Source organism: Rhodnius prolixus, unplaced genomic scaffold (assembly GCF_049639745.1).
Source record: "Rhodnius prolixus isolate KJV_2025 unplaced genomic scaffold, Rpr scaffold_17, whole genome shotgun sequence".
NCBI lineage: Eukaryota > Metazoa > Arthropoda > Insecta > Hemiptera > Reduviidae > Rhodnius > Rhodnius prolixus.
Genome location: NW_027411626.1, coordinates 2,788,175 through 2,814,314, shown reverse-complemented (window position 1 = coordinate 2,814,314; position 26,140 = coordinate 2,788,175). Strand labels below are relative to the sequence as shown.

The window sequence follows — 26,140 nt, the reverse complement described above, 5'->3', positions numbered from 1 at the left end:
AAAAGAATGGAGAAAATTAGTGTGATATACAAAGGAGAACGATCTAAACCATGGTAAAGTTTTAAATAAATAAATTAAACACTCATCCAACTAAAACAAAAATTTTTAAATGAACACCTGAATAGATCATTACAGAATATCATTAAAGAGATAAAAAAAATAAATCAAGTATTAAATAGATCGTTGTTTAATACTGACCAATTAATACACACATTTAATCAACGTAAGTACCACATTACGCTAACATTTAATCAATTTGGCAAATCAATACACGACTGAGGTTAATGATCGACGATCAAAATGTCAACAAAAAAAGCACCAATTAAGACTAAATTATGTTGCAACTAATCTAAATTAATCAACAAATCGTACAGCGTTTAATTCACGTTATAATCGTTTAGTCATTATAAATACCACGACTAAAACTAACCTTCAATCAGAGACCAATTTAAATAACAAGTTTTAGTTGTAAATCACAATTAAATTTAGCCCAACTCTTGTGTTTTTAAAACCTTAAAATTGTTTTGCCATAAGCAAATAGTGGTATAACTATAATAAATAATTTATTTCTTAGTATTTATCTGGTAATATAATAAAGAAAGTATATAATATATATTTTTTTTTTTTTTAAATATATTAAAACATATTATATATACATATACAATAGGCAAAAAAAGTATTTGCACACCCTGTTATTTTAAGTTTTCATATAAAAAAAAATTCTCTTTTTTACCCAAATTACGTTTATTTAACTTCTTAAATCAAGCACTATAAGATGATAAATATAAATATGCAAAAGAGTCAAATAAATTAAGTATAAAGAACATAATGTTATTTTATACTGCAAAAAAAAGTATTTGCACACCTAGTTAAACATTGCAAAAACTAATTTGGTTGACCCATAACCAATCATAACATTGTCCTTAATATTTAGTGTGCATCCCTTTAGCTTCAATTACGGCTTGTAACGCCTTGGCATTGATTCAACTAAATTTCTTGTCACCTCATCTGATAAATTGTTCCAGGAATCAACTAACACCTGTCTTAAGTGCTCCTTACTTGTAATAGAGGTCTGGCGGACTTTCCTGTCCAGAATATGCCACAGATTTTCAATTGGGTTCAGGTCTGGTGATTGAGGTGGGTTCAGTAATCTTCTTGGGGCATTATAAAGGAGCCATTCTTTTGTAATGTTGGCCGTATGTTCTGGATGGTTATCCTGCTGGAAATGAAAATCGTTCTCCAAACATAATTTTACAGCACTTGCCTTCAAGTTGCCTCGCAACACCTCCACCAAAGACCGAGTTGTCATTATGCCCTCAATAACTTCTAAATTACCCACCCCAGAATAAGCCATACTGCCCCAAACCAAGATATTTCCTTCTCCATGCTTAACAGTTTTTAATATAATTTTTGTATTCAAACCAGTATTATTTCTTCTCCAGATTGTTATTATATTTTGTGGTTTAAAAACCTCAATCTTGCTTCCATCAGAAAAAAATAATTTTTTCCCGAGATTCTATAGGTTTTTTAACAAATTCTTTGGCGAACTCAAGATGTTTTTTCCTATTAACCTCACTAATATATGGCTTTTTTAAGGGTCGCCTGCCTCGTATACCTTTATTGTGAACGAAGTTTCTTATTGTTTGAGGTGTAACCGTCTTTCCTGAACAAGACGCCAGGTCATGCGCAAGTTTTTGAGCGCTGTGAGTTGGTTTCCTCAGCGCGTCTTTGACGACCTTCCTCCTCTCCCGTTCATTTAAGGCTCTTGGTCGACCTGTTCGCTGCTTATTTTCTTTTGTTCCTCTTTCAATGATATACCTCACTGTTGAAAACGATAAATTTACTTTATTTCCGATTTCTCTATTACTGTTTCCAGCACGATGTAATATAAGCACTTCCTGTCTCACACTCACAGGAATTTTTCTAGATTTTGGAGCCATCTCAATGCACTAGTTGAAAACACAATAAAAACTAATGAATCTAGTAAAGAGAGTATAGACAGTACCAAAGGTGACGTTAATCCTCTTTTGTTAGGGCATTTGTTTTATTTACATGTCAAGAGATCCCAAATTACAGCTGTGCAAATACTTTTTTTGCAGTATAAAATAACATTATGTGGTTTATACTTAATTTATTTGACTCTTTTGCATATTTATATTTATCATCTTATAGTGTTTGATTTAAGAAGTTAAATAAACGTAATTTGGGTAAAAAAGTGAATTTTTTTTATATGAAACCTTAAAATAACAGGGTGTGCAAATACTTTTTTTGCCTATTGTATGTATATATTAAAACTGTCCGGCAGGAACAGCTGTATAAGAGGTTGATCGTCAAAAATTGCCCAGAAAAAGCGTAACGTTGAAAAAAACACCCAACTTTGACAATTTTTTTCTCCTTTTCTATAAAAGATAAAATTCTCAAATTTCCTTTAAATTATAGGGCAAATCCTCCTTTATAACTGTAATTTTTTTTGCAACAACCTAGATCTAAAAAAAAAGTTGCTGAAAATGAGCAAAAAACGGCATTTTCAAAAATTGGTCTTATTGTTGTTTACCCAAAAACTACCACAATAATCGATTGAAATAAATTCATTAAAATTAATTATAAAAAAAACATTAAATTTATTTACAAAAGTTCATTAATGCCAGATGGAGCCACAAAACAGTGTACCAAGAGACATCTGGCGGAAGAAACGACGAACTACCAATGCTTCATATTCCTCCATTATTATTATATTATATAAATTGTTTAGTTATTATTTTCAATGGTATGTAAACATCTGTCAGATAGCAGTTCGATATATTGCCAATGTTTTCAATCTTTGATTTTTTATTCAATTTTAGTAATAACTTGATCTAGAAAAATAAAAAAGAAATTACAGAATTAAAAAGAAAAATATATAGAAATTCTCTCACCGCCATTTCATGAAAAATATAAATGAATATAATGATGTCCTGGTTCCTTACAATACGATGAACTGTTGCAGAAAATGAACCTGTTGTAAAAATGTCCCCTCAGGAGCTCAATAACATAAATTTTAATTGAAAAGTAGTTTTAAACCAAATTGGATCTAGCAAACATGTCCAGATAAAATTTTTTTTAAAAAAAACTTCAAACTACTACCTAGAAAATGCTAGGAAAACCCTAAAAAACCCTACATAAACTCAGAAATATTAATATAAGTGAGAGAATCGTGCAGTATACTCAAGTGAATAAATATCTTCAGTACGCAAAACATACTTATTACATTCTTTAGGGAGAAGACACATATTTGGCCTCTCTTACAATCTTCAGAGCCTTAGCCTAAACTTTAACGAATTATTGACGCGCCATAAATTAAAAAAAAAAAAAAAATTAGTATTGAATACAAATTTGGATTATATGAAAAAATTGCGTTATCCTCTGGAAGCCACAATCCTAAAAATACTCGATTATTTATCGATTCTAGCTAAAAAAAAAACACCAGTAAGTAAGTACCTGTTCATAGAGTTGCCCATTTGTAGACATGTACGGTCTTCTCAGCAAAGAATGTGCTTTACGAATATCCATCTGACTAAGCTGTTCAGTGTTTGGATTTAATTCTTGCAAATCTGATGGATGGATACCCAACCATAGGATTGTTGGAACTGCCAGTGCATCTGCTAGATGTGAAAGATTCTGTTTAACATAAGATAAACAAATAAAATTTAGACCTTCGAAGCTAATATGTATTGTGGTACTGGGTTCGATTCCCGGTCTTTAGGCCTTGGATTTTATTTAATGGTTAGTACAAGAAATTTATAGTAAAGTATGTTTGCTAGTCGCCTCCGTCCACGACACCTAATTTGGTAGTTGGACGTAAAGCACCGCCTGAAAAAAAATAGGCGATTACTTTACTTATACTTTACAAATAAAATATATTGAAGATAACTTTTCTTGGCTGTAAAGTAAATTTAAGAATTGTTTTCTTACTCGTAATCCACACAATTTCATGGGAATCATAGAACGTAGCAAGACAAAATTGAATTTCTTTGGTAAAAATCGACTTCAAATTTGCTCGTATAATTAAACAATTTTATTTACTTATTTTATGACTTAGTCTCTAGGTTGAAAGCTTAGCATTAATTTTTTTTGTTTACTGACGTTGGCAATAATCTTTCTATCCCAACATACATGTACAAAATTGTTACCGTGAAAGGCCCAAATTGGAGATTCATTTGGATGAATCTTGAGATTCACCAAATATGCCTGAGAAAGACCGAATATTTAGCATTAAAGTTATTTTAAACTAAAAACAAAAAAAGTCTCTCCAAATAATTCGTAAACAGGCCAGGTAATAAACTATCTGTACATATTAAACCTTCATATTCTGGTTACATTGTAGATTTTTAATGGGTAAATTGTATTACAAGTATTTTATTTTGAATTTAAAGCAAAAGAATGTAAAGAACTTACCAATGATCCAAATCTGTAAACAGACATTATTTCAATGCCATAAGAATCTGCATCCGTTAGCATGAAGATGGGCAAAGATAGCTGTTCGTGGATACACTTCACCAGCACTCTGGTGTTCATGTCTGGTACACCTTTACCCTGAAGCACAATAAAAGATGGATAAGCAAATTTATGGGAACAACAAGAAAAACCTTTTGATAAGTTCAGAGGCACATTTCTAGAACTGTTTTTTCTCTGTGTTGAGTTATAATATGATAAGACAATATCCGTTTCATTTCCTTCAGGAAAGCCAAAAATAATTCTTGGAACTTGTAAGATTGAATTTTACTGTTCATTTTGTTATCCTTGACAAACAATTTGATTTTTTCAGAAAAAACTGAAGGCTATTGCACTGATATATTGTAAAAAGAAATAACAAAAATGGGCAATATTTTCATGTCTGTAATTAATTAAATCTATTAGCTCTATAACAAAGAAAATAAATAGCTCCTAAAACAAATTTCGTCTAGCAAACTATTCGTAGAGCGTGCTCTCTGGATGTGGAGTGCTTTAACAGAATAAAACGTCCCAGTTAACTAAAACACCATATCCTGTTTTAGATACTACTATCGCTTCTGATAACAATTTTTGGCCCAAATACTTCTTGACGTCAGCTGTACGAAGTCTAGAGAACAATCATTATAGATTATTAGTGAAAATAGGAAACTGGTTTTTCTAAAAGGAGCTTCCTGCCTCCGTATACTTACAGCGTCTCTTTCATTGCTTTCAACAGTAAAATAGCACAAAGTTTTCCTTTTTTCCGGAAACTAGAAATACGAAAATTGGTGGCTAAAAGGCATATTTTTGGAGCACTTTTCATTTATGATTGATGAATGATAAATTTAAGATTTTACAGCAAATAATTATAAAAGATTGACCAAGAATCTATTCTTTTAAACTGTTGGACTGAGCAGTCAACTTGTACTATTGAAAATATCATACGAGGTGTGGCTATTAAATGACGAGACTATTGCTGTAAAAACATTTTATTTTAAATTTATACACATTTAGTTATTATCACCTTCAATATACACCCCTCCCCTATCCCTACAACGCTCCATGCGGATTTACCATTGTTCGAAACACTGCTGGAAGTCTTTTTCTGTGAGCTCCTGCATGACGCGTGCCGCTTTTTCTTTCACAGCTTCAACGGACTGCTGAAATCGTGTCCCTTTTAATGCAGATTTGATTTTTGGGGAACAGATCTAAAGTCACATGGGGCCAGGTCAGGCGAATAGGGCGGATGGCCTAAAACTGGGATGTTGTACTTAGCTAGGAAACGTCTTGACAGACAATGCAGTGTGAGCCGGCGCCGGTTGTCTTGATGGAGAACCCCATGACTTGTTCTTCCACAAATCGGGTCCGTTTTTTCCCTTACTCTTTCACGGTGTTGAGCAAGCACCTCACGTATAGTAATGTTGATTAATTATAATCGATATTTTCATCCGTTTTAAAGATTTTGAACTGCTGCTCTCTGCAAAATATAGTCCATTTTATACTAATCTATTCACTCTTACTTATGATAAGGAGCCCTACATTGACCTTAACTTGCCATTTGGCATACTAAAACTTTTCACGCAATTGAGGCTTTCTGGTACATATCAAGTTAAATTAATGGTTAAAAACACCACCTATATCATCAAACCTAAAGAGTTGTGTACAATATGTAATTATAAGGCTGCTGAGGACTTATTTCATTTGATTGTTGTTTGCCCGATATACGAACCACTTCGCAAGCATCATATACCACAGGTTATAAATGTTACCCCACAGCTGTTTCCTAATGTACTAGCCATTAATACTGAACAGGATATAAAAAATCTATACTATTATATTGTAAACTGTTTAAAGATCAGATCGTTTATATTAAATGAATAACTATCAATTTTGATTACTGCCTTTCTTTTCTGAATTTGATTTTCATGTCAGTTTTATTGTATTGTATTCTTTTTTTTGTTTTCCAACTACCTACTCTTGTACAAGCTATTGTAATTTTTGTCATTGGCACTTCTTTTTGTATTGCTTCGCTGTTGCTAATTTCTTGTATTATCAATTTTCTAACTATTTTTGTTTTTCTGCAGTCATTCATTGTGGTCTCTCATTGTTGGATTGTGGTCTGCTAAACTTGTAATGATGTAAATACCAAACTCTATTTGTATGGGGTTCACCCCGTTGACAAATTATAAATAAAAAATAAAAAAAAAAAAATATTTTCATCCGTTTTGTGAACGTGGAAGGGCGGCGACCCGGGCGGTCATCTCCGATGGTCTTCTCGGCCATCTTGGAAACGCTTGAACCACTCAAAAACACCGCGCACGTGATACAACATTCATCGCCATAAACTTCTTTTAATAAAAGATAAGTTTTAGTAGCGGTTTACCCAAGTTTTGATGTGAAATTTCACGACAATTCGTTGCTCAGCTACCTTGTGTAGTATCATGTTTTCGGCAAAACGAAACTAACACCTCTTACACAAACGACGACGGTTCCGGTCAGACAGATTTCTCTACAAAATACGTGAGACGCTGCAATCGAAAGAGAAGGCTTTACGCTGCACAGCTGTCGGTCGTTTTAGATTTGGCGCATGCATAGTTCTTCTGTAGCAGCATCAGTCTCGTAATTTAATAGCCACACCTCGCATAATCTTTTTTACAGCATTTTACACCTTCTTACTGAATGGCCTACTTACTTTAGGATCTTAATTTAAGCTATCTTAATGGTTTTTATACTTACTGTAACTAAAAGACATGGGCCATGATGTTCAAGAAAATTTTCATCAAGTAATTTTTGAAATATTGTATCTTTTTCTATTAAAATAACAAATTCCGCTTCAGTCTCTAATTTCATACAGTATTCAACATCTTGTGGTATCAAGGCACCTGTGTGAAATGAGAGAAATAGTTTTAAAATTATTTAAAAAAGCTTTTAGAGAGAAGTGAGCTGTCGTTTCTTGAAGTTGCTGCGAATATCCCAAGATCAATAACAGAAAAGAAGCACCTTCATTGTAGAATGCAATCATAAAATTTTGCAATGGGTTGCTGAGGAATGTGTAATTCCACCACTATTTTAGTGTACCCAGAAGCAAACTTTCATTTGATATGTTATAAAGCTATTAACAACTAACACTACAACTAAACAATTTATTTAAATTATTTATCCATTTTTTAGTAAAATAATTTAATGAAAAATGTGCGATTTCTATTGAAAGTACCGATACTTAGGTATTCTAAGACAAACCAAGAATATTGATACCAGCATTTTTAATGTAAGGCACATCAACATCACACAAGTTTAGGATTGACAAATAGCCTGAGGCCTATTTTTAGTTCATTGCTGGCTCCATTCTGCTCTCTTTGCAAAAAACATTTGATAAGTAGGGATTCTTTTAATTTTATTAAAAAACAAATTTGTTTGTTCAAAAAAGAATGAAAAATGAGTCTTCTTTTCTGTTTTTTTTTACTTTGAGTCAATTCATTAACAACAAATTTTAATTTAACAAACATAACCAAATCTGTATCGTAAAAAATAAAGTATCGTTACTGGTTTTAGAAAGATATAAAAAATAGGGACAGATCCTGAAAGATGAAAACATTTTCCTCCAGGATGAAGCTCCAAGACTAATTGTCGCCTATAATTACCTCCTTGAACATCACAGTCTGTGACACTTCTTCCAGAACTGGTGATGATTTTTAACGGTCCTGCTACCAATCCTTTGGAAGTGGCCAAAATTCCAAGCTCCCAAGGTGGTACATTTAAAAGACAACTGATCCTGTCGACAGCATTGTCTATACGTTTCTGGTTGCCAACAAATTCTACATCTTGGTAATATAGTTCTCTGTGAAAATAAGTTTTTTTTTTTATCTTAAAGAAAAAATAAAAGCGATAAGCAAAAATAATTATAAGATAAAGTATCAATTACCTTTTGTTGCAAATCTGATTGGTACTCAGTAGTACATAGATTTTCCCAAGTAAATGAACGATAAGGGCAAACTCATCCAAAGATTTTAGAGTGGAAAATTTCAATTCTAAATTTTCACCATCATCAAGCATTTTTAATCTGGCATTTCCCAAAATTTATATTAAAAAAATACGTCTTTCAAATACACAATTTTCATTTACTTAGGGAGTAAGTGAAAGGAAAATTCCTTTATTTTCCCCATGGAAAGAATAGGTTAAACAATACCTGTTGTCTTTGTATACACAATTAGTCCAACATTTCTGATTTCTGATTTTGATTTTCGGTGTACGCTCGGTGATAATCGATTGAATAATTTCCAACATTATTTTCTGAATATCTGCAAGTATTTCTTGTCTGTAAATAAAGTCAAAAAAAAAAAAAAAAAAAATCTCTAGTTGAAAACAAATTTAACTAGCAAATATTTTTGAATAAAAAAAAGGGTCTAATTTGACTTCACTATTTTGTGCCAATCCACCAATTCAATTCAGTGTACTATTCTAATATGAAATTAATATGGAACTAAATTACCAGATTTAAAGAAAATCGGCAAGCCGTAAATAAAACTTTACTAAATAGATTTTTTGAATATTTCGAAAAACTTCGTGTATATATTACAAACAAATAGATTGTTGATAATTTTTCCAGAAATATTGGTGATGGGGCACTTATCAGGGCCTAGTTTTTTTGGGGGTGGGCTTCCCTTTAATTTACAATCCAGTATAATATACGGTTCATAATGTTGAGAATAGTATAAACAAAAGTCGTGCGAGAGCATTTTTTATTTTATATTTTAATCTTTCAAGAATGTTCGATTTGTTTTAAGAAACACAACATATTTTTGAGCAAAATACACTTACTTTTTTTTCGGTTTATATTGATTTAAGCTATCGATTTTTCTTCGGTTCTTAAGTTTATTTTCTAGTTTTAAGTTAACAATTATATTTTGAAATTCTGCATTTGTTTGTATAGCTTCTTGTAGAGCAGCTCTTGTCCTATCCATCTTAAAAAAAATATTTCTAATTTGTTTTGCCCCACAACAAATCTTTAAACAAGAAAAAATGTTGAATCAGCAAATTAAAAATATTACTAAGTTATTAAGGAAATCATATAACAATTACACATAATAAAAGATAAAAACCCTTTTCTGTTTTTCAAAAGAAATACAATTAAACTATAGATTATTTGGTAAACAACTACTGTTTATCTTCATTGTATTTACCTTTCATTATTTCTTTATTTTTATTTTTTTTTGACTTAACCTTTCTACAAATAAAATGATTCATGGATTCAAATATAGAGAACGAACGGTAGTAAAATGGCAAAGAGTGATTCGGTGACTCAGAGTGCTGACGTCACAGTCAGCTGGCTAAATGACATCCCCACTACTTGTAAACAGTTACATTTTAGTGAATCTCGCCAGCAATACCAACAGTTTAGTATCGTTTGTTGACTGTGAAAGAAGTTAACAAGAATTAAGGAACTATTATACTTGATTGGTGGACTGTTTTTTTGTTTATATTAAACTTAGTTTTTATCGTGGGAGGAAAAAAGTGTTCTAGTTTATGTTAGTGAAAATGTTGGAAAAATTAAAGAATTGGGTAAGCTAAAAATTTATACAGTAAACTTGAAAATTTAAGCTCTGATTTTTAATTTTGTTCTTAATTTGTGTAATTGACCTTAACTCATAATGTTAAGGTACTTAATTACTTAAACTGAAGTAAAAACTAATTTGAATTTGTTCTTAAGAACAACAAATTTGTTAAGTTTAACACTTTTAGAACCTAACGGTTATTTAAAACTGGTATTTAATAATGTCCATGGTTTATCGAATTAAAATTGCTTGTAGTGTTATTTTTTAAAAGAAAAAATTAAGGATTAAAATTTTTTGTTTGTTTAAATTTAAGAATTAATTAACAATATTAGCAACATGGTTGATTGTAAAACTTAAAAGGGGGCGTAACGTTTAGTTGGTAAACATAAACGATTAGGGTGTCTAGACTCACAGGAATTTCTCTTTACTAAAATATTCTCAAGGTTCTTTTTCAAATATTTTCATTGATCTCAATTTTTTTTTTTTAAACAAATTATTAATAAAACTGATAAAGATCATTAATAGAACTATTTTCGGAATAATCACGAAAAATTGGGGAAAAAGATTAAATAAAAAGTGGCACTTCCTATCAAATCTATTTTTTTCAACCGATAAAACCGTAGGCGATAAAACCGTTCATTACATTAAATTGACAGATTAGTGGGTAGCGTATCCCCCACCAGAACCAGTCCTAAAGGTTACTGATGACATCTACCATTGGTTGTTTTAGAACCAGTTTTTTTTTAAAAAAAAAGAGACGAATTCAGATAATGAAATGCAACTTCCGGTCGAAGTAGTTGATTAAAACTTGGAATTTTAGTATGTAATTATCAAGGTAGTTTAAAAACACCGGAAACGGCGTATTAGTAGTACGTGTTCTCATTATAACTTCTAGGTAAGCCCTTACAGGATTTCCCTAGAGAAGTTTTTTTCAAATGAAAGTTTGTTCATATAAAATGGAGCAAGCAATTGTTAAAAGAAAATCGATTTTTATAAAATATTAAAAAAAAGGGACAATCGATTGTCGTACAGTCGCACACAAAATAGATCAATTACATATTTTACATAAAACATGTAAATAACTGTTGAAAACGTGTTCTTTATTAGTGGAGATAATAACCTGCACCATTATAACATTTTCTTTTATCAGTAATATGAAACTTTTTCATGAATTTTAAACTAATGACAGTAATAGTTATTCTTTCATTTTAGAAATTGAAACAATTATATTTTTAAAAATTAAATTCTCTGAAGGTTAGACAGAATAATGGAACCGTTAGATTCTAAATTCTCGAGGGCTTATCCGTAACAGAGAAACAATAAGTTCCTTAGTTTCTGAGGAAGGGCTAGGTTTTTCCAAAACCAGAGAGAAGTAGAGAAAAGTTAAAATTATTTTAAAGGTGTTATGGTTGCACGAAATGAAGTAAGATTTTAGTATCTTAGCGCTAAAATGTGCTGCAAGTTCTGTGTCTAAAGTTGTGTTATGTTACTCTTCGGATAGACCAACCTTTATCTCGTGAAATATACTTGTTTCAACATGAAATAAGACCTTCTTTAATAATGACGAAAACTATTAAGTTTCCTTTATGGGAGGGCTCAAAATGGCTCTGAGGATCTGTACCAAGACTGTCCCATCCTTACGACGGCTCGGGTCGCGTGATGCCCTTGCATTGCTGTGCTGCAGTTTGGATTGGAATGGCGAATTTTGAGTTTCCATGAGATTTAAGCGCCTGTCTACATACAGGAAATTTTTAAAAAAATCTTATTTAAGCTCATTTGTGATGGCGGAAATTGTTAGTTGAGCTGGATTATGTAAATTACGTAAATGGGTGCGCATTTCAGACTATGCCTGGTAATCAATCGATGGTAATCGAATAGAACTGTAAATGAAGTTCAATCATTCAACACTTTAAACATCCGCCAAACTTTCATCCGTAATTAAGATGTCATAACCTTCAGATTGATTGATTTCGTGAGAGGTCAACTTTAGGCTAAACTAATTTTTTCTCTTTGTCCTCCAGTTCCTGGGTATTACAGTTCAGGAACTATTTTCTTACATCGTTGCAAATAAATTTTGCAGGTTTTCGATTTAGTTTTCAATTGAAACTTCTAGTTCTAGCATATGTTCTAGTCAGATTATCTCTTGCTGCAATGTTTGAGGTTCTAACTTATAGTTTTGACTAAAATACCATTTCATTGAATTGTACAGTCTATCTATGGTTGTGCAATTAATTATATAAACAAAAATGGTTGATCGGAAGTCTATCTAGTTAAGATAAACCTTCCGCTTTCATTTTAAATTCTTATCAGTGAAAACGGATTTTAAAAAGAGTTCTAGACATCCATGATGTCCCAATTCCCTCAAAAGCGCCATTTAGAACACTGGAATATCTTTCGAATCTTCGGCAAAGAATGTTTCTCACCGAGGAGTTAGTTCCTCTTATTAGGCCAGAAAAGTTTTGCAATAATATCAAATTTTGGGCTTCGAGATATCTTCGGAAATATTCTTCTGCGGTTCTCTGAGGCCCCCCGAAAAAATGTTTTTTTACAAAATGGCCTCGGTATGAAGAGTGTTTGTGTACAAAATACCTCAGCAACTAAAGATCGCAGGATGCTGGAACTTAGTACTTCGATTTGGACTTACCGGAAGTACCATTTTAGTGAATGGGTTTTTCATTATTATTTTTTGCCCTCATCAATGTCCTTTATGGACATTTAATCCTCATGGCAGAGTCATGTTGTTCTATCAATTTCATAAGGATAATTCGATTAAGGGAAGTTTAAGGGTGAATGAGTTTCTTCCCTCTAAAGTGCCACTTCAGTATAATGTACAGTTCTTAGCCTTATAAAGTTTATACGAGAGTTAAATTGGTTGCTATAATTTCGAGTTTCTAAAACCGGAAGTACTAGTTTACTGAACGAATTTTTTATTTCGTTCGAGATAATTTCTGAATTCTTTTTTTTGGAGGAAGTAATTGTGTATTTTATGGAATATATTTTTAAAACTGATAGTTTATAACAGTTTTTTTTTTTTATTATTATGGACTAGACCGGCCACATCCTGGAATGTGTTCCTCGCAACTCCACGGAGTATTGTGACGACGACTTCTCCTACTACGCCACGGATCAAGACCCACGAGAGTTACCAAGGCCGGAGAAATATCCTAATCTGGATTTACCAACACAAGGTAACGGACAAACACTTGACCGTAATTTTCTATATTTTGTTTTCAACCAAAAAATTGACGTCTCCTTGGCAAGAAACGCTGATTTTTGAGAAATCGTTTTTTTTATTTACGTGCGTATGTATGTGCTTCTTTTAACTTGGGGTTTTTTAATTAACTCTGACGTATCTTGTGAAACACGTGTCGAACTCTCGCATCATGGAGTAGAATACGACACAATGGAGACAAATTGGAATTACCAGAAATCTCCCCCCAAGTGGTTTGACAATTTGTTTTTTCCCTGAACAAACATTAGACAGGAAATAATATTTAATTTGGGTATTATCACTGAACATGAGTCAGTGGCTATATTATGGATGCATTATCTACATTCTGTTATCTTACCCCAGTTCATTGATAGCCGAGATATCTGCTGTTATTGACAGTATTTTAGAATAGTTAATTCTGAAAACTCACTTATTGGATTTTTTGAGAGTAAATTGGGAAAAATATGAACAAGAGCGGAAGTATAGTCGTGGTTGTAATCGAGCTAACACTTCCGCCCGAAATTTTTTTCTCATCCTTCCACCAGAAGTGCGATTCATCTGAATTTTAAGTTTCTTTTTTTTCCCGATATTCTCATAGAATTTGCTCACAGCACACATTCCACAAAAAATTCAGCTTAGAGAAATTGTAGGGATGCATTAGGCCTTCCCTATAAAATGTAATTACAGAATTGCACGTGTTTCCCATACGTTTGGTGTCGATAAGAATAAAATTGGTTAGGAAAATTCCTAATTTCCTAAAATTTCACTTTACTGAATTTAATTTTCATATTTGTTTAGCTAGTTTTTTTAAAAAAAAATTAAAAGGTTAACTACTTACCTACAAGCTTATTTATTTGTAACGATCATATTTCTAGGTTGTGCTAATATTACTGCACCGTTGTCTTGGCATTTTATGATTATACCTATTTTTCTGTGACATTTTTACTTTCTATAATATATTATTTTAATGCCAACAAATAATAGCAATGAAAATAATAAAACATAAACAAAAATTTATAGTTTATAAACACAGAAGGTAATGTTAGTCAGCACAATGAACCATGGGAAATATTTCGTCAGCTATTTTTTGAACTCCTTTCCGGGTGGTTGGCTAAATGGGCTTCGTGTGTTTTTTTTTAGTTTTTTACTGCTCACTCTTTTAAATAATAGAAAACTAAAAGTTAATGTTATTTTGTTGACTTAAAAATATGTTTTATAATATTAGGTAAATTTAAGAGTTTTGTGTTGATAGAGTACATGACGTCAACACTGCTGTCAGTTGACAGTGACATTTGTTCGCTACTAATGACTGTTACAAGTCAGGTTATTTTTCAGGTCATTCTTGTGCGATACTTATCAGTACGATCTGCGATTTTTGGGCACATTTCACTATTAGTCTTTTCATAATAGTAACTAAATTCTTTCTAAAATAGTTAATGTTGTTTTTAAATAATATTAAAATAGCAATGTTGCACTTCAGGAAGTACAATTTTAAAATCGTACTTCCCCAACAGAAATATGTGTTTTATTGTACTCTGAATATGTTGAAGAAGAGCCAGTATGATTCCTTGAGTCAGGGTCGGCAGTTTGCTTCTTAAGTGATAAGAATTAAGTAAGAGCCAAAAACGTTCGAAATTTGAAGAAAATTTAGCGTCAAATTTTGATAATTAAGCTCTGAATCTAAGACTTTAAGCTCTGAACACGAAAATATGTACTTCCTGGTGATAACTTAATTTGATAGGTGGACCCCGATTATGAGGAATTCCTATTGAGAGTAAGTCTGCCCAAGTTTTAAGTTTCTGTTTGTTGCCCTATTCGGGGGTACATTCACAAATTTCCGGTTCATTACAATCTAACCAATTACGGACCTCTGGCTTACTAGTTTGATTGCACATTGACCGCACAGTCAGTCCACTCGAACCAAAACTAGTTTGTATTCAGTTTGTGGTATTTGAAGTATGCCGCCGCCGCAGGAAGTGCTCTGTGCGGCGGATGTGACTCATGCTGGTAGTCCAAGGGGGACCGCGTACTTTGTACCCGGTGTGTCCGCCGTCCGCAAGGCCAATGCACCCACCAACGCATTCACAGCCAGCTATATCCTTCTTCTGTGCATTCTGTTAACATTAAACATTCTGGGTTCACAGTCAGTCGTTTTGATGCTAGCTAACACTCCTGTGACTTCTAACTCAGTAATATTCACCTAACTCCCAACATTTGAGTCATATTTAACTCTTAAAAGGATTCACCCCCCCCCCCCCCCCATTTCATTGGAAATTTCGAAAAAAATCGATTCAGTAAAACGGATTCAATTCCAATTAATGGATTTTGATTGCCACATCATTGTCATGTCTCCTAAAATTGAATATTTTTGATATATTGTGTTCACCCGCACAGAGGCCACTTTCTAATTCGATATTTTTTTTCGAACTCAGGAGACCTTGTAAACAGGAATTTTGGACTGGGTTGCCACACTTTACTGTGGCCCCTCACACGACTTCCTCTGCCTTCATGTAAATTGGAACATTCATAGTTGCTTAATGACAAACACAAATTAGTCATCATAATAAGCGTAATTGATGTAGTTACGACAAGTAACGGTTTTGTACTCCATTCCGGATATCATTGTCCAGTCTAATGACTCATTTCTAACTATTCATGATGATAGTAGATTTGGCCATGTGCTTTCACTGGACGCCATCTTGCTGCATGTGATCACCTGGTGACTTATCATCGTACCTATTATTATTGTTGTCTAAACATTGAGCTTCAACCTTCTGGCAAGGTTACATTGTTTTCTAATTATTATTTATATTCGTTATTTTCATCTCATTTACTTTTTCTTATTACGTCATTAATATTGTTTAGGAATTTATTAGATGTCACAGACCCTGAAAGCTGAATAATATTAAAGTGAACTATCTTTTAATTCATGACAATTTAATGATGCCAGAAAGTGGTTCGAGAACTGCCAAAGTCACACTAAAAAGACTTTATTATCTATATGCTAGCTTGAAAACTATGCCAGGGGATTGGCCCCTGAATACACACGATAGTCGTAAATACAGTATGGGGGGGGGGCTTGTTGATTTCGATATCGCTGTCCAGCGTGTAAGTATGTCAGTCTAAGATACTGGGTCAAGGACGTTCATGCAGAGTCTCTGTATGTTGCGCCAGTTCCGTGCAAATCTAATATGTGATAATATCATGCATATGTGTTCAAGGTCAGATCAAGTATTAATCATATGACTTTCCCTAGCTGCAATACTGTGAAATACTAATTTTAATACTTTAACTTAACACTAGGAATTTTTACTAAATATGTGTTTTCTATTATTATGAGGTCATTTACCGTATAAAGTGCGTAATCGAGAGAAAAATTTACAAAGCTAAGTGCTTGGGCCCCTTTGTCTAAAGGTCAATGAAAGCAATTTCGATACATTTAAAAAAAAAAGAAGTAATATCGCATTTTCAGTCAATCGATTTTCATCTTTTTCAGAATTCAGCAATGCCTTCTTTATATTCCTTCCCCCTCTTCTACCGAATAATCCGATTGAAATGAAATCTTTAGAAGGGTCTTTAAGACACATATTTCTGGCGGAAATTCTGCCCCTAAATTTGATTCGACTGCCAAAAAAGAAAAAAAAATCATTCCTAGGGGTTATAAGGGCCAGTACAATAACAAGGAAACAAAATCTGGCCAAAATTCGGAATTTGATGAACGTAGTCGTAGAAGATAGCAATTTGACTTTTGTTTTATTGCTTTATCTTAGCCATTGCAAGAAGGAATTGAGGAAGTGTTCGAATTCGACGCTTTTAGTCGAAATTGGCTAAACGGAAATACCAATTAACCACAGTTTTTCTTACCACTGTAAATGGATGTGTTAGTGTTGAATGATGAAAATTCTCTTCAATAAAGTGTTTTCTTCAAGTTGACTACAAAGTCAGATTTTCATAATGACGCTCCATGATGATGAAAAATCATTCTAAATAGAAAATTCTAAACTTAAGAAGTTTTTTCTTTAAAAAAAAAAAAGATTCAGATCTGGAAAATTCTGGATATTTCCAGTGAAAACTCGTGAACAGTTTTCCGAAGGATGGTACGATCACAATACTTGTTGCTTAGAGTAGTAGAAGCATGTGAATTCGCTAAATCAGCTAAACTTGTTAAAAAGACTAAGCACAGGGACTTGTCGACTGTTTTTTTAAGGTCAACCCTGCTCCGATAACGGTGAGATGGGTTATTTAACTCTTTTTTTTTTTTTTTTTGAACTTCCTGTTCCAATCAGGTTTTTTTTTCTATTAATAGATACATATATACATATAATAATGTTATACGTACTTTTTTATTTTTTTTTATTTTGAAAACCGACTGTGGCAACACTGCTTATTACATAACATGCGATATTTGTTTTGTTTTGTCTTGTTTGTAGATTAGCGAGTAACATTCAATTAAATTTAAACTACTAGAAATATGAAGCATTTCTATAAATGCTTCTAATTATTATTTTTTGAAGACGGACTGGTTAACTTTTCTTTTTTGGCATTGGCTTTCGCCATACAGCCAGCATCGTCTAGGTGCTTATCACTAGAATATCACTCACTCTCCATTCTTACTTATAAATACATTCGCTTCACACATTCATCCCTCTACTATGTACAACTATTTACATACAAACTTACCACTAATAGATGGATCAGTACTCCTATATTCCTGCCATCCTTATGGCTTAACCGAAATTAAAATCACCGTAATCCTTCTCTAATCATTTTCTTCCATTCATTCTAATCGGCTATAGTTTTTAAATACATTCATATTTCTTTGCTAGCTCTGCTATAGATGTTAGTGGGAGAATATTATGTCTTCGTAGCGAAATGGTGCATCTAAATATTCGTTTCCTTTCTACTACATAACGTGAACATATCCATTATTATATGTTTGAAATCCTCCTCCTCATCAGCATTCTACGCAAAGAGGAGAGAGGACCTTTTGTTGATCCTGTTAAGATACGATCCGCACACAGCGTGGTTCGCTCTCAGCCTGCTTATTGTCGTAACCCATTTATTAGTGACAGTTCCCTTAAACCATGGTTGTCTAGGAAACTGACCTGCCATAGTTTTATAGAATCATCTCTTCTGTATTGCTCTCTATAGTACCACTTTTTGGTGATTGTATGATCCTAAAAATCCTGTGTTCTGTTAAGGGAGTTATATGTGTAGCTGGAATCGGGTTTAAAGAATGCCGGAAGTATCCCTGCAATAGATGGATTAATTTATTTTCAGCGGATAGTTCACTTCCTTCCGGAAATGGCTCCTAGAATATTCCGTAAACTTCGTATTGGTTGGTGGAGGCTTTCTCTGTAAGGTTACTTTTCGGTGTAATGTTGTACAAACTGTAAATGTTGGTGAGAATTTAATATGTGACCCAGATATTTCGAAGTTGAAACAATATTATTGAGTTCGAGTCTAGTGAGTGTGTTAAAACCAGATTTGTATTTATAGAAAATGGATTATAGATAATGGTCAGCGGTAAAAACCACCACGCACGCACATTATTTCCGGGCACAGAGCCACGTCATTGAATTTCAGTATTTTTTGGCGCCTGTTTCTTGTCTTGGCTCGCTGGCTCTTTCTGAGTCTACTCAGACTTCACACAAAAAAAAAAAATCCAATCTACTCACACATTAGATTCGTCACCTAATGCCCCACACTCGTCGTCGACCTGTCTACAGATTGCCAAGTGGTGAGTGTGTTCTGGGGGTGGGGGATGAGGAGGAGAGACAGTCCTCTGTCATTCATTAGTAGTTGCCCTCGCCGGGGCTACACATAGAGAGAGACACACCTACCAACTCGACTAGGGTTAGCGAATGCCTAGAATTACTGCGAGAAATGAGGCCAAATTGTCTCTCTCACGGTGCTGTTTGTATTTATGTTCATACTGAGAGGTGTATTTATTGTAAATATTCTATCTAGAAATCAAAATATACAGTTAGACGATTAACTATTAATTAAGAATTCCGCGTACTATTATAAACAAAATTAAGTAAAATTCAATGCTAAATAAAATCAGGTACGAATCCTGTGACCACCTCTTATAAGAAATATAACATTACTTTCTTGTTGTTCATTATTTTTGGTGACTGATCCATAGTTTCAATAGGATGAAAAAATAACTGCCATTTCAGTCGAGTAAAATTTATTTTGCCGAGCTTTCGACTCTAGGGACTAGTAATTACTTTAGATCTGTAGTAGTAATTACTACAGAACACGACAAACACAATAATCACTACAAAAAACACCAACAACTCAAAAAGACAATTTTTTTCGAAGCTAAAAGACCAGACGGAAAAGGACAAATAATCAAATCTTATTTACGAAATTGAATGTAAAGACTGTCACAAAAAATATATAGGCGAAACATCACACTTACTTAAAAAGAAGACAGTACCAACACTCTTACGACACAAAACTAAAAAAGAACACTTTCCTTACACAGCACAGAAAATCATTATATTTTCGATTTCCCAAAACACAAAGATAATTAAATCAGAAACCAACACAGCAAAAAAAGGAAAGTGCTAGAAATGATATACATATCTAAGACAGAAAACAGTCTAAATTTCAAAAACAGTCACGAACAATTTATACTACATATACGCAAACTTACTAGTACAAAATACTAGACAATTGGCAACACTGACTTCCACACAACCTAACACATACCACACACGGGCCGATCACATTCAGTGCATGAACAGACAAGACAGAAGACACACCAACCCTGTAATGTAAAAATATTACTTTATAAACTAGGTAAATAATTTTTTGTAAATTTCATTATATTATACATATTATATTATTATTTTAATAGAATTATTGTTAACTATCTGTAAACATGTTCCACAGCCCTGAAGATGACCTAGTCCGTAGGTCAAAAGCTCGGCAAAATAAATGTATCACGACTGAAATGGCAATTATTTTGTCATCCTATTAATTTTCTTGAAATTTTGAATATAAGCATTGCATTGGATTCTTCAAAAATGCAATTGGAAGTAGTAAAAAAAGAGCAGTGCATAGAAATGCACTTTAGAGGCAAGTCTAAAGTGCTCGAATGCAATCATTGCACCAAGTTTAATGAAAAAAACACTGCAACTTATTTTTTACTCGAAAAAATCACAAAAAAAATAACTGTAAAATCGATTCACTCACTTCTGATACATCGATTTGACAAAAAACCTTAATGTGGCATCCCCTGGTGGCAGCTAAACGAAATTAAGGTCCTTGTTTATTTTTTAGGTAACGTAATGCGATTTGCAAAATTTTTCTGCTTAAAAAGCTGTATTTTGTTGTGGTTTTCGGAAAAATAAAAATAAAATAAATGAAAATTCCTTCATATAAACACAATCGAATACTTAACTTTAGAATTTGGTGAGAATGTGTTATTGCAATGAATAAAATTACGATTATTATCACCGACTTCCTCTGTGTAAACATAACCAACACAATTGAATTCAGTGGGAGACCTGGCCCACTGAAACCTTCCCACTAAAACACTTAGATAACCTGTATGATTATATATCATGACAGCGTTTTGTACTTACACTTTCTTATACTACGTAAGGTGTTGATGGTCGGGTTAAATTTATGATTTCCAGTTTTCCTTAAAAAAATATCTGTCCCTTGAGACCAAAAATCTTGCTTTTTGAAAATGATCTAAGTGTGCAAACAAAGCTTCCGTTCTATAAAATGAAAATTTTAACTTCAAATATCTCGAAAACTACTCGATAGATTTTGTTTATATTTTACCTGTATATGGAGACTACTATTGTCTATAATTGTGTAAAATTTCGTAAAAATCTGTCGAGTAGGAAACGAGATATTTAGAGTTAATGATTGATTTCGTTTGAAACAGTTAAATCTTTAACATCAAATATCTTGAAAACTACTCGATAGATTTTGTTTATATTTTACCTGTATATGGAGACTACTATTGTCCATAATTGTGTAAAATTTCGTAAAAATCTGTCGAGTAGGAAACGAGATATTTAGAGTTAAAGTTTGGTTTCGTTTGAAACAGTTAAATCTTTAACATCAAATATCTCGAAAACTACTCGATAGATTTTGTTTATATTTTACCTGTATATGGAGACTATTATTGTCCATAATTGTGTAAAATTTCGTAAAAATCTGTCGAGTAGGAAACGAGATATTTAGAGTTAAAGTTTGGTTTCGTTTGAAACAGTTAAATCTTTAACATCAAATATCTCGAAAACTACTCGATAGATTTTGTTTATATTTTACCTGTATATGGAGACTATTATTGTCCATAATTGTGTAAAATTTCGTAAAAATCTGTCGAGTAGGAAACGAGATATTTAGAGTTAAAGTTTGGTTTCGTTTGAAACAGTGAAATCTTTAACATCAAATATCTGGCAAACTACTCAATAGATTTTGTTTATATTTTACCTGTATATGGAGACTATTATTGTCCATAATTGTGTAAAATTTCGTAAAAATCTGTCGAGTAGGAAACGAGATATTTAGAGTTAAAGTTTGGTTTCGTTTGAAACAGTTAAATCTTTAACATCAAATATCTCGAAAACTACTCGATAGATTTTGTTTATATTTTACCTGTATATGGAGACTATTATTGTCCATAATTGTGTAAAATTTCGTAAAAATCTGTCGAGTAGGAAACGAGATATTTAGAGTTAAAGTTTGGTTTCGTTTGAAACAGTTAAATCTTTAACATCAAATATCTCGAAAACTACTCGATAGATTTTGTTTATATTTTACCTGTATATGGAGACTATTATTGTCCATAATTGTGTAAAATTTCGTAAAAATCTGTCGAGTAGGAAACGAGATATTTAGAGTTAAAGTTTGGTTTCGTTTGAAACAGTTAAATCTTTAACATCAAATATCTCGAAAACTACTCGATAGATTTTGTTTATATTTTACCTGTATATGGAGACTATTATTGTCCATAATTGTGTAAAATTTCGTAAAAATCTGTCGAGTAGGAAACGAGATATTTAGAGTTAAAGTTTGGTTTCGTTTGAAACAGTTAAATCTTTAACATCAAATATCTCGAAAACTACTCGATAGATTTTGTTTATATTTTACCTGTATATGGAGACTATTATTGTCCATAATTGTGTAAAATTTCGTAAAAATCTGTCGAGTAGGAAACGAGATATTTAGAGTTAAAGTTTGGTTTCGTTTGAAACAGTTAAATCTTTAACATCAAATATCTCGAAAACTACTCGATAGATTTTGTTTATATTTTACCTGTATATGGAGACTATTATTGTCCATAATTGTGTAAAATTTCGTAAAAATCTGTCGAGTAGGAAACGAGATATTTAGAGTTAAAGTTTGGTTTCGTTTGAAACAGTTAAATCTTTAACATCAAATATCTCGAAAACTACTCGATAGATTTTGTTTATATTTTACCTGTATATGGAGACTATTATTGTCCATAATTGTGTAAAATTTCGTAAAAATCTGTCGAGTAGGAAACGAGATATTTAGAGTTAAAGTTTGGTTTCGTTTGAAACAGTGAAATCTTTAACATCAAATATCTGGCAAACTACTCAATAGATTTAGTTTATATTTTACCTGTATATGAAGACATCTATTGTCTATAATTGTATGAAATTTCGTAAAAATCTGTCGAGTAGGAAACGAGATATATAGAGTTAAAGTTTGGTTTCGTTTGAAACAGTGAAATCTTTAACATAAAATATCTAGAAAACTACTCGATAGATTTTGTTTATATTTTACCTGTATATGGACACTACTATTGTCTATAATTGGGTAAAATGTCGTAAAAATCTGTCGAGTAGGAAACGAGATATTTAGAGTTAAAGTTTGGTTTCGTTTGAAACAGTTAAATCTTTAACATCAAATATCTCGAAAACTACTCGATAGATTTTGTTTATATTTTACCTGTATATGGAGACTATTATTGTCCATAATTGTGTAAAATTTCGTAAAAATCTGTCGAGTAGGAAACGAGATATTTAGAGTTAAAGTTTGGTTTCGTTTGAAACAGTGAAATCTTTAACATCAAATATCTGGCAAACTACTCGATAGATTTAGTTTATATTTTACCTGTATATGGACACTACTATTGTCTATAATTGGGTAAAATGTCGTATAAATCTGTCGAGTAGGAAACGAGATATTTAGAGTTAAAGTTTGGTTTAGTTTGAAACAGTGAAATCTTTAACTTCAAATATCTCGAAAAGTACTCGATAGATTTTGTTTATATTCCATCTGTATATGGAGACTATTATTGTCTATAATTGTTTAAAATTTCGTAAAAATCTGTCGAGTAGGAAACAAGATATTTAGAGTTAAAGTTTGGTTTTGTTTGAAACAGTGAAATCTTTAACTTCAAATATCTCGAAAAGTACTCGATAGATTTTGTTTATATTCCATCTGTATATGGAGACTATTATTGTCTATAATTGTTTAAAATTTCGTAAAAATCTGTCGAGTAGGAAACACGATATTTAGAGTTAAAGTTTGGTTTTGTTTGAAACAGTGAAATCTTTAACTTCAAATATCTCGAACACTACTCGATAGATTTTGTTTATATTCCATCTGTATATGGAGACTATTATCGTCTATAATTGTATAAAATTTCGTAAAAATCTGTCGTGTAGGAAACGAGATATTTAGAGTTAAAGTTTGGTTTCGTTTGAAACAGTGAAATCTTTAACTTCAAATATCTCGAAAACTACTCGATAGATTTTGTTTATATTCCATCTGTATATGGACACTACTATTGTCTATAATTGGGTAAAATGTCGTATAAATCTGTCGAGTGGGAAACGAGATATTTAGAGTTAAAGTTTGGTTTTGTTTGAAACAGTGAAATTTTTAACATCGAATATCTCGAAAACTACTTGATAGATTTTGTTTATATTCCATCTGTATATGGAGACTATTATTGTCTATAATTGTGTAAAATTTCGTAAAAATCTATCGAGTAGGAAACGAGATATTTAGAGTTAAAGTTTGGTTTCGTTGAAACAGTGAAATCTTTAACATCAAATATCTGGAAAACTACTCGATAGATTTTGTTTATATTTTACCTGTATATGGACACTACTATTGTCTATAATTGGGTAAAATGTCGTATAAATCTGTCGAGTAGGAAACGAGATATTTAGAGTTAAAGTTTGGTTTCGTTTGAAACAGTTAAATCTTTAACTTCAAATATCTCGAAAACTACTCGATAGATTTTGTTTATATTCCATCTGTATATGGAGTCTATTATTGTCTATAATTGTGTAAAATTTCGTAAAAATCTATCGAGTAGGAAACGAGATATTTAGAGTTAAAGTTTGGTTTCGTTGAAACAGTGAAATCTTTAACATCAAATATCTGGAAAAGTACTCGATAGATTTTGTTTATATTTTACCTGTATATGGACACTACTATTGTCTATAATTGGGTAAAATGTCGTATAAATCTGTCGAGTAGGAAACGAGATATTTAGAGTTAAAGTTTGGCTTCGTTTGAAACAGTGAAATCTTTAACTTCAAATATCTCGAAAACTACTCGATAGATTTTGTTTATATTTTACCTGTATATGGACACTATTATTGTCCATAATTGTGTAAAATTTCGTAAAAATCTGTCGAGTAGGAAACGAGATATATAGAGTTAAAGTTTGGTTTCGTTTCAAACAGTGAAATCATTAACATAAAATATCTAGAAAACTACTCGATAGATTTTGTTTATATTTTACCTGTATATGGACACTACTATTGTCTATAATTGGGTAAAATGTCGTATAAATCTGTCGAGTAGGAAACGAGATATTTAGAGTTAAAGTTTGGTTTAGTTTGAAACAGTGAAATCTTTAACAAAAAATATCTAGAAAACTACTTGATAGATTTTGTTTATATTTTACCTGTATATGGACACTACTATTGTCTATAATTGGGTAAAATGTCGTATAAATCTGTCGAGTGGGAAACGAGATATTTAGAGTTAAAGTTTGGTTTTGTTTGAAACAGTGAAATTTTTAACATCGAATATCTCGAAAACTACTTGATAGATTTTGTTTATATTCCATCTGTATATGGAATTATTGTATTATTGTCTATAATTGTGTAAAATTTCGTAAAAATCTATCGAGTAGGAAACGAGATATTTAGAGTTAAAGTTTGGTTTCGTTGAAACAGTGAAATCTTTAACATCAAATATCTGGAAAACTACTCGATAGATTTTGTTTATATTTTACCTGTATATGGACACTACTATTGTCTATAATTGGGTAAAATGTCGTATAAATCTGTCGAGTAGGAAACGAGATATTTAGAGTTAAAGTTTGGTTTCGTTTGAAACAGTTAAATCTTTAACTTCAAATATCTCGAAAACTACTCGATAGATTTTGTTTATATTTTACCTGTATATGGAGACTATTATTGTCCATAATTGTGTAAAATTTCGTAAAAATCTCTCGTGTAGGAAACGAGATATTTAGAGTTAAAGTTTGGTTTCGTTTGAAACAGTGAAATCTTTAACATCAAATATCTGGAAAACTACTCGATAGATTTCGTTTATATTTTACCTGTATATGAAGACATCTATTGTCTATAATTGTATGAAATTTCGTAAAAATCTGTCGAGTAGGAAACGAGATATATAGAGTTAAAGTTTGGTTTCGTTTGAAACAGTGAAATCTTTAACATAAAATATCTAGAAAACTACTTGATAGATTTTGTTTATATTTTACCTGTATATGGACACTACTATTGTCTATAATTGGGTAAAATGTCGTATAAATCTGTCGAGTAGGAAACGAGATATATAGAGTTAAAGTTTGGTTTCGTTTGAAACAGTGAAATCTTTAACATAAAATATCTAGAAAACTACTCGATAGATTTTG

At 32.0% G+C, this 26,140-nt stretch overlaps 2 protein-coding genes across 9 annotated transcripts in view; one reads left to right on the top strand and one right to left on the bottom strand.

The window, feature by feature from the left end:
• Positions 1 to 26,140, bottom strand: part of mei-W68 (meiotic W68) — a 57,131-nt gene that overhangs the window by 8,984 nt on the left and 22,007 nt on the right. For 3 of the 8 annotated variants that reach the window (XR_012461534.1, XR_012461530.1, XR_012461533.1), the window contains exons 1-9: positions 14,072 to 14,292; positions 9,289 to 9,473; positions 8,657 to 8,785; positions 8,393 to 8,530; positions 8,112 to 8,308; positions 7,207 to 7,352; positions 4,435 to 4,572; positions 3,478 to 3,657; positions 2,630 to 2,855 (exon numbers count right to left, since the gene is read on the bottom strand). Coding sequence is in view for 1 of the 8 variants with exons in the window: in XM_074138867.1 (XP_073994968.1) it covers positions 2,736 to 2,855; positions 3,478 to 3,657; positions 4,435 to 4,572; positions 7,207 to 7,352; positions 8,112 to 8,308; positions 8,393 to 8,530; positions 8,657 to 8,785; positions 9,289 to 9,431 (1,191 nt within the window). In the remaining 7 variants the exon portion in view is untranslated. Of the gene's footprint in view, positions 1 to 85; positions 2,856 to 3,477; positions 3,658 to 4,434; positions 4,573 to 7,206; positions 7,353 to 8,111; positions 8,309 to 8,392; positions 8,531 to 8,656; positions 8,786 to 9,288; positions 9,474 to 9,549; positions 9,663 to 14,071; positions 14,296 to 26,140 lie in introns of those variants that run through there. The other 5 variants (XR_012461536.1, XR_012461535.1, XR_012461531.1 and 2 more) reach the window with 4 other exon arrangements.
• Positions 9,825 to 26,140, top strand: part of LOC141459619 (uncharacterized) — a 36,609-nt gene continuing 20,293 nt past the window's right edge. Inside the window, exons 1-2 of the mRNA XM_074138868.1 lie at positions 9,825 to 10,029; positions 13,072 to 13,210. Of these exons, the coding sequence (XP_073994969.1) occupies positions 9,994 to 10,029; positions 13,072 to 13,210 (175 nt within the window). The 5' untranslated portion in view covers positions 9,825 to 9,993. The remainder of the gene's footprint in view (positions 10,030 to 13,071; positions 13,211 to 26,140) is intronic.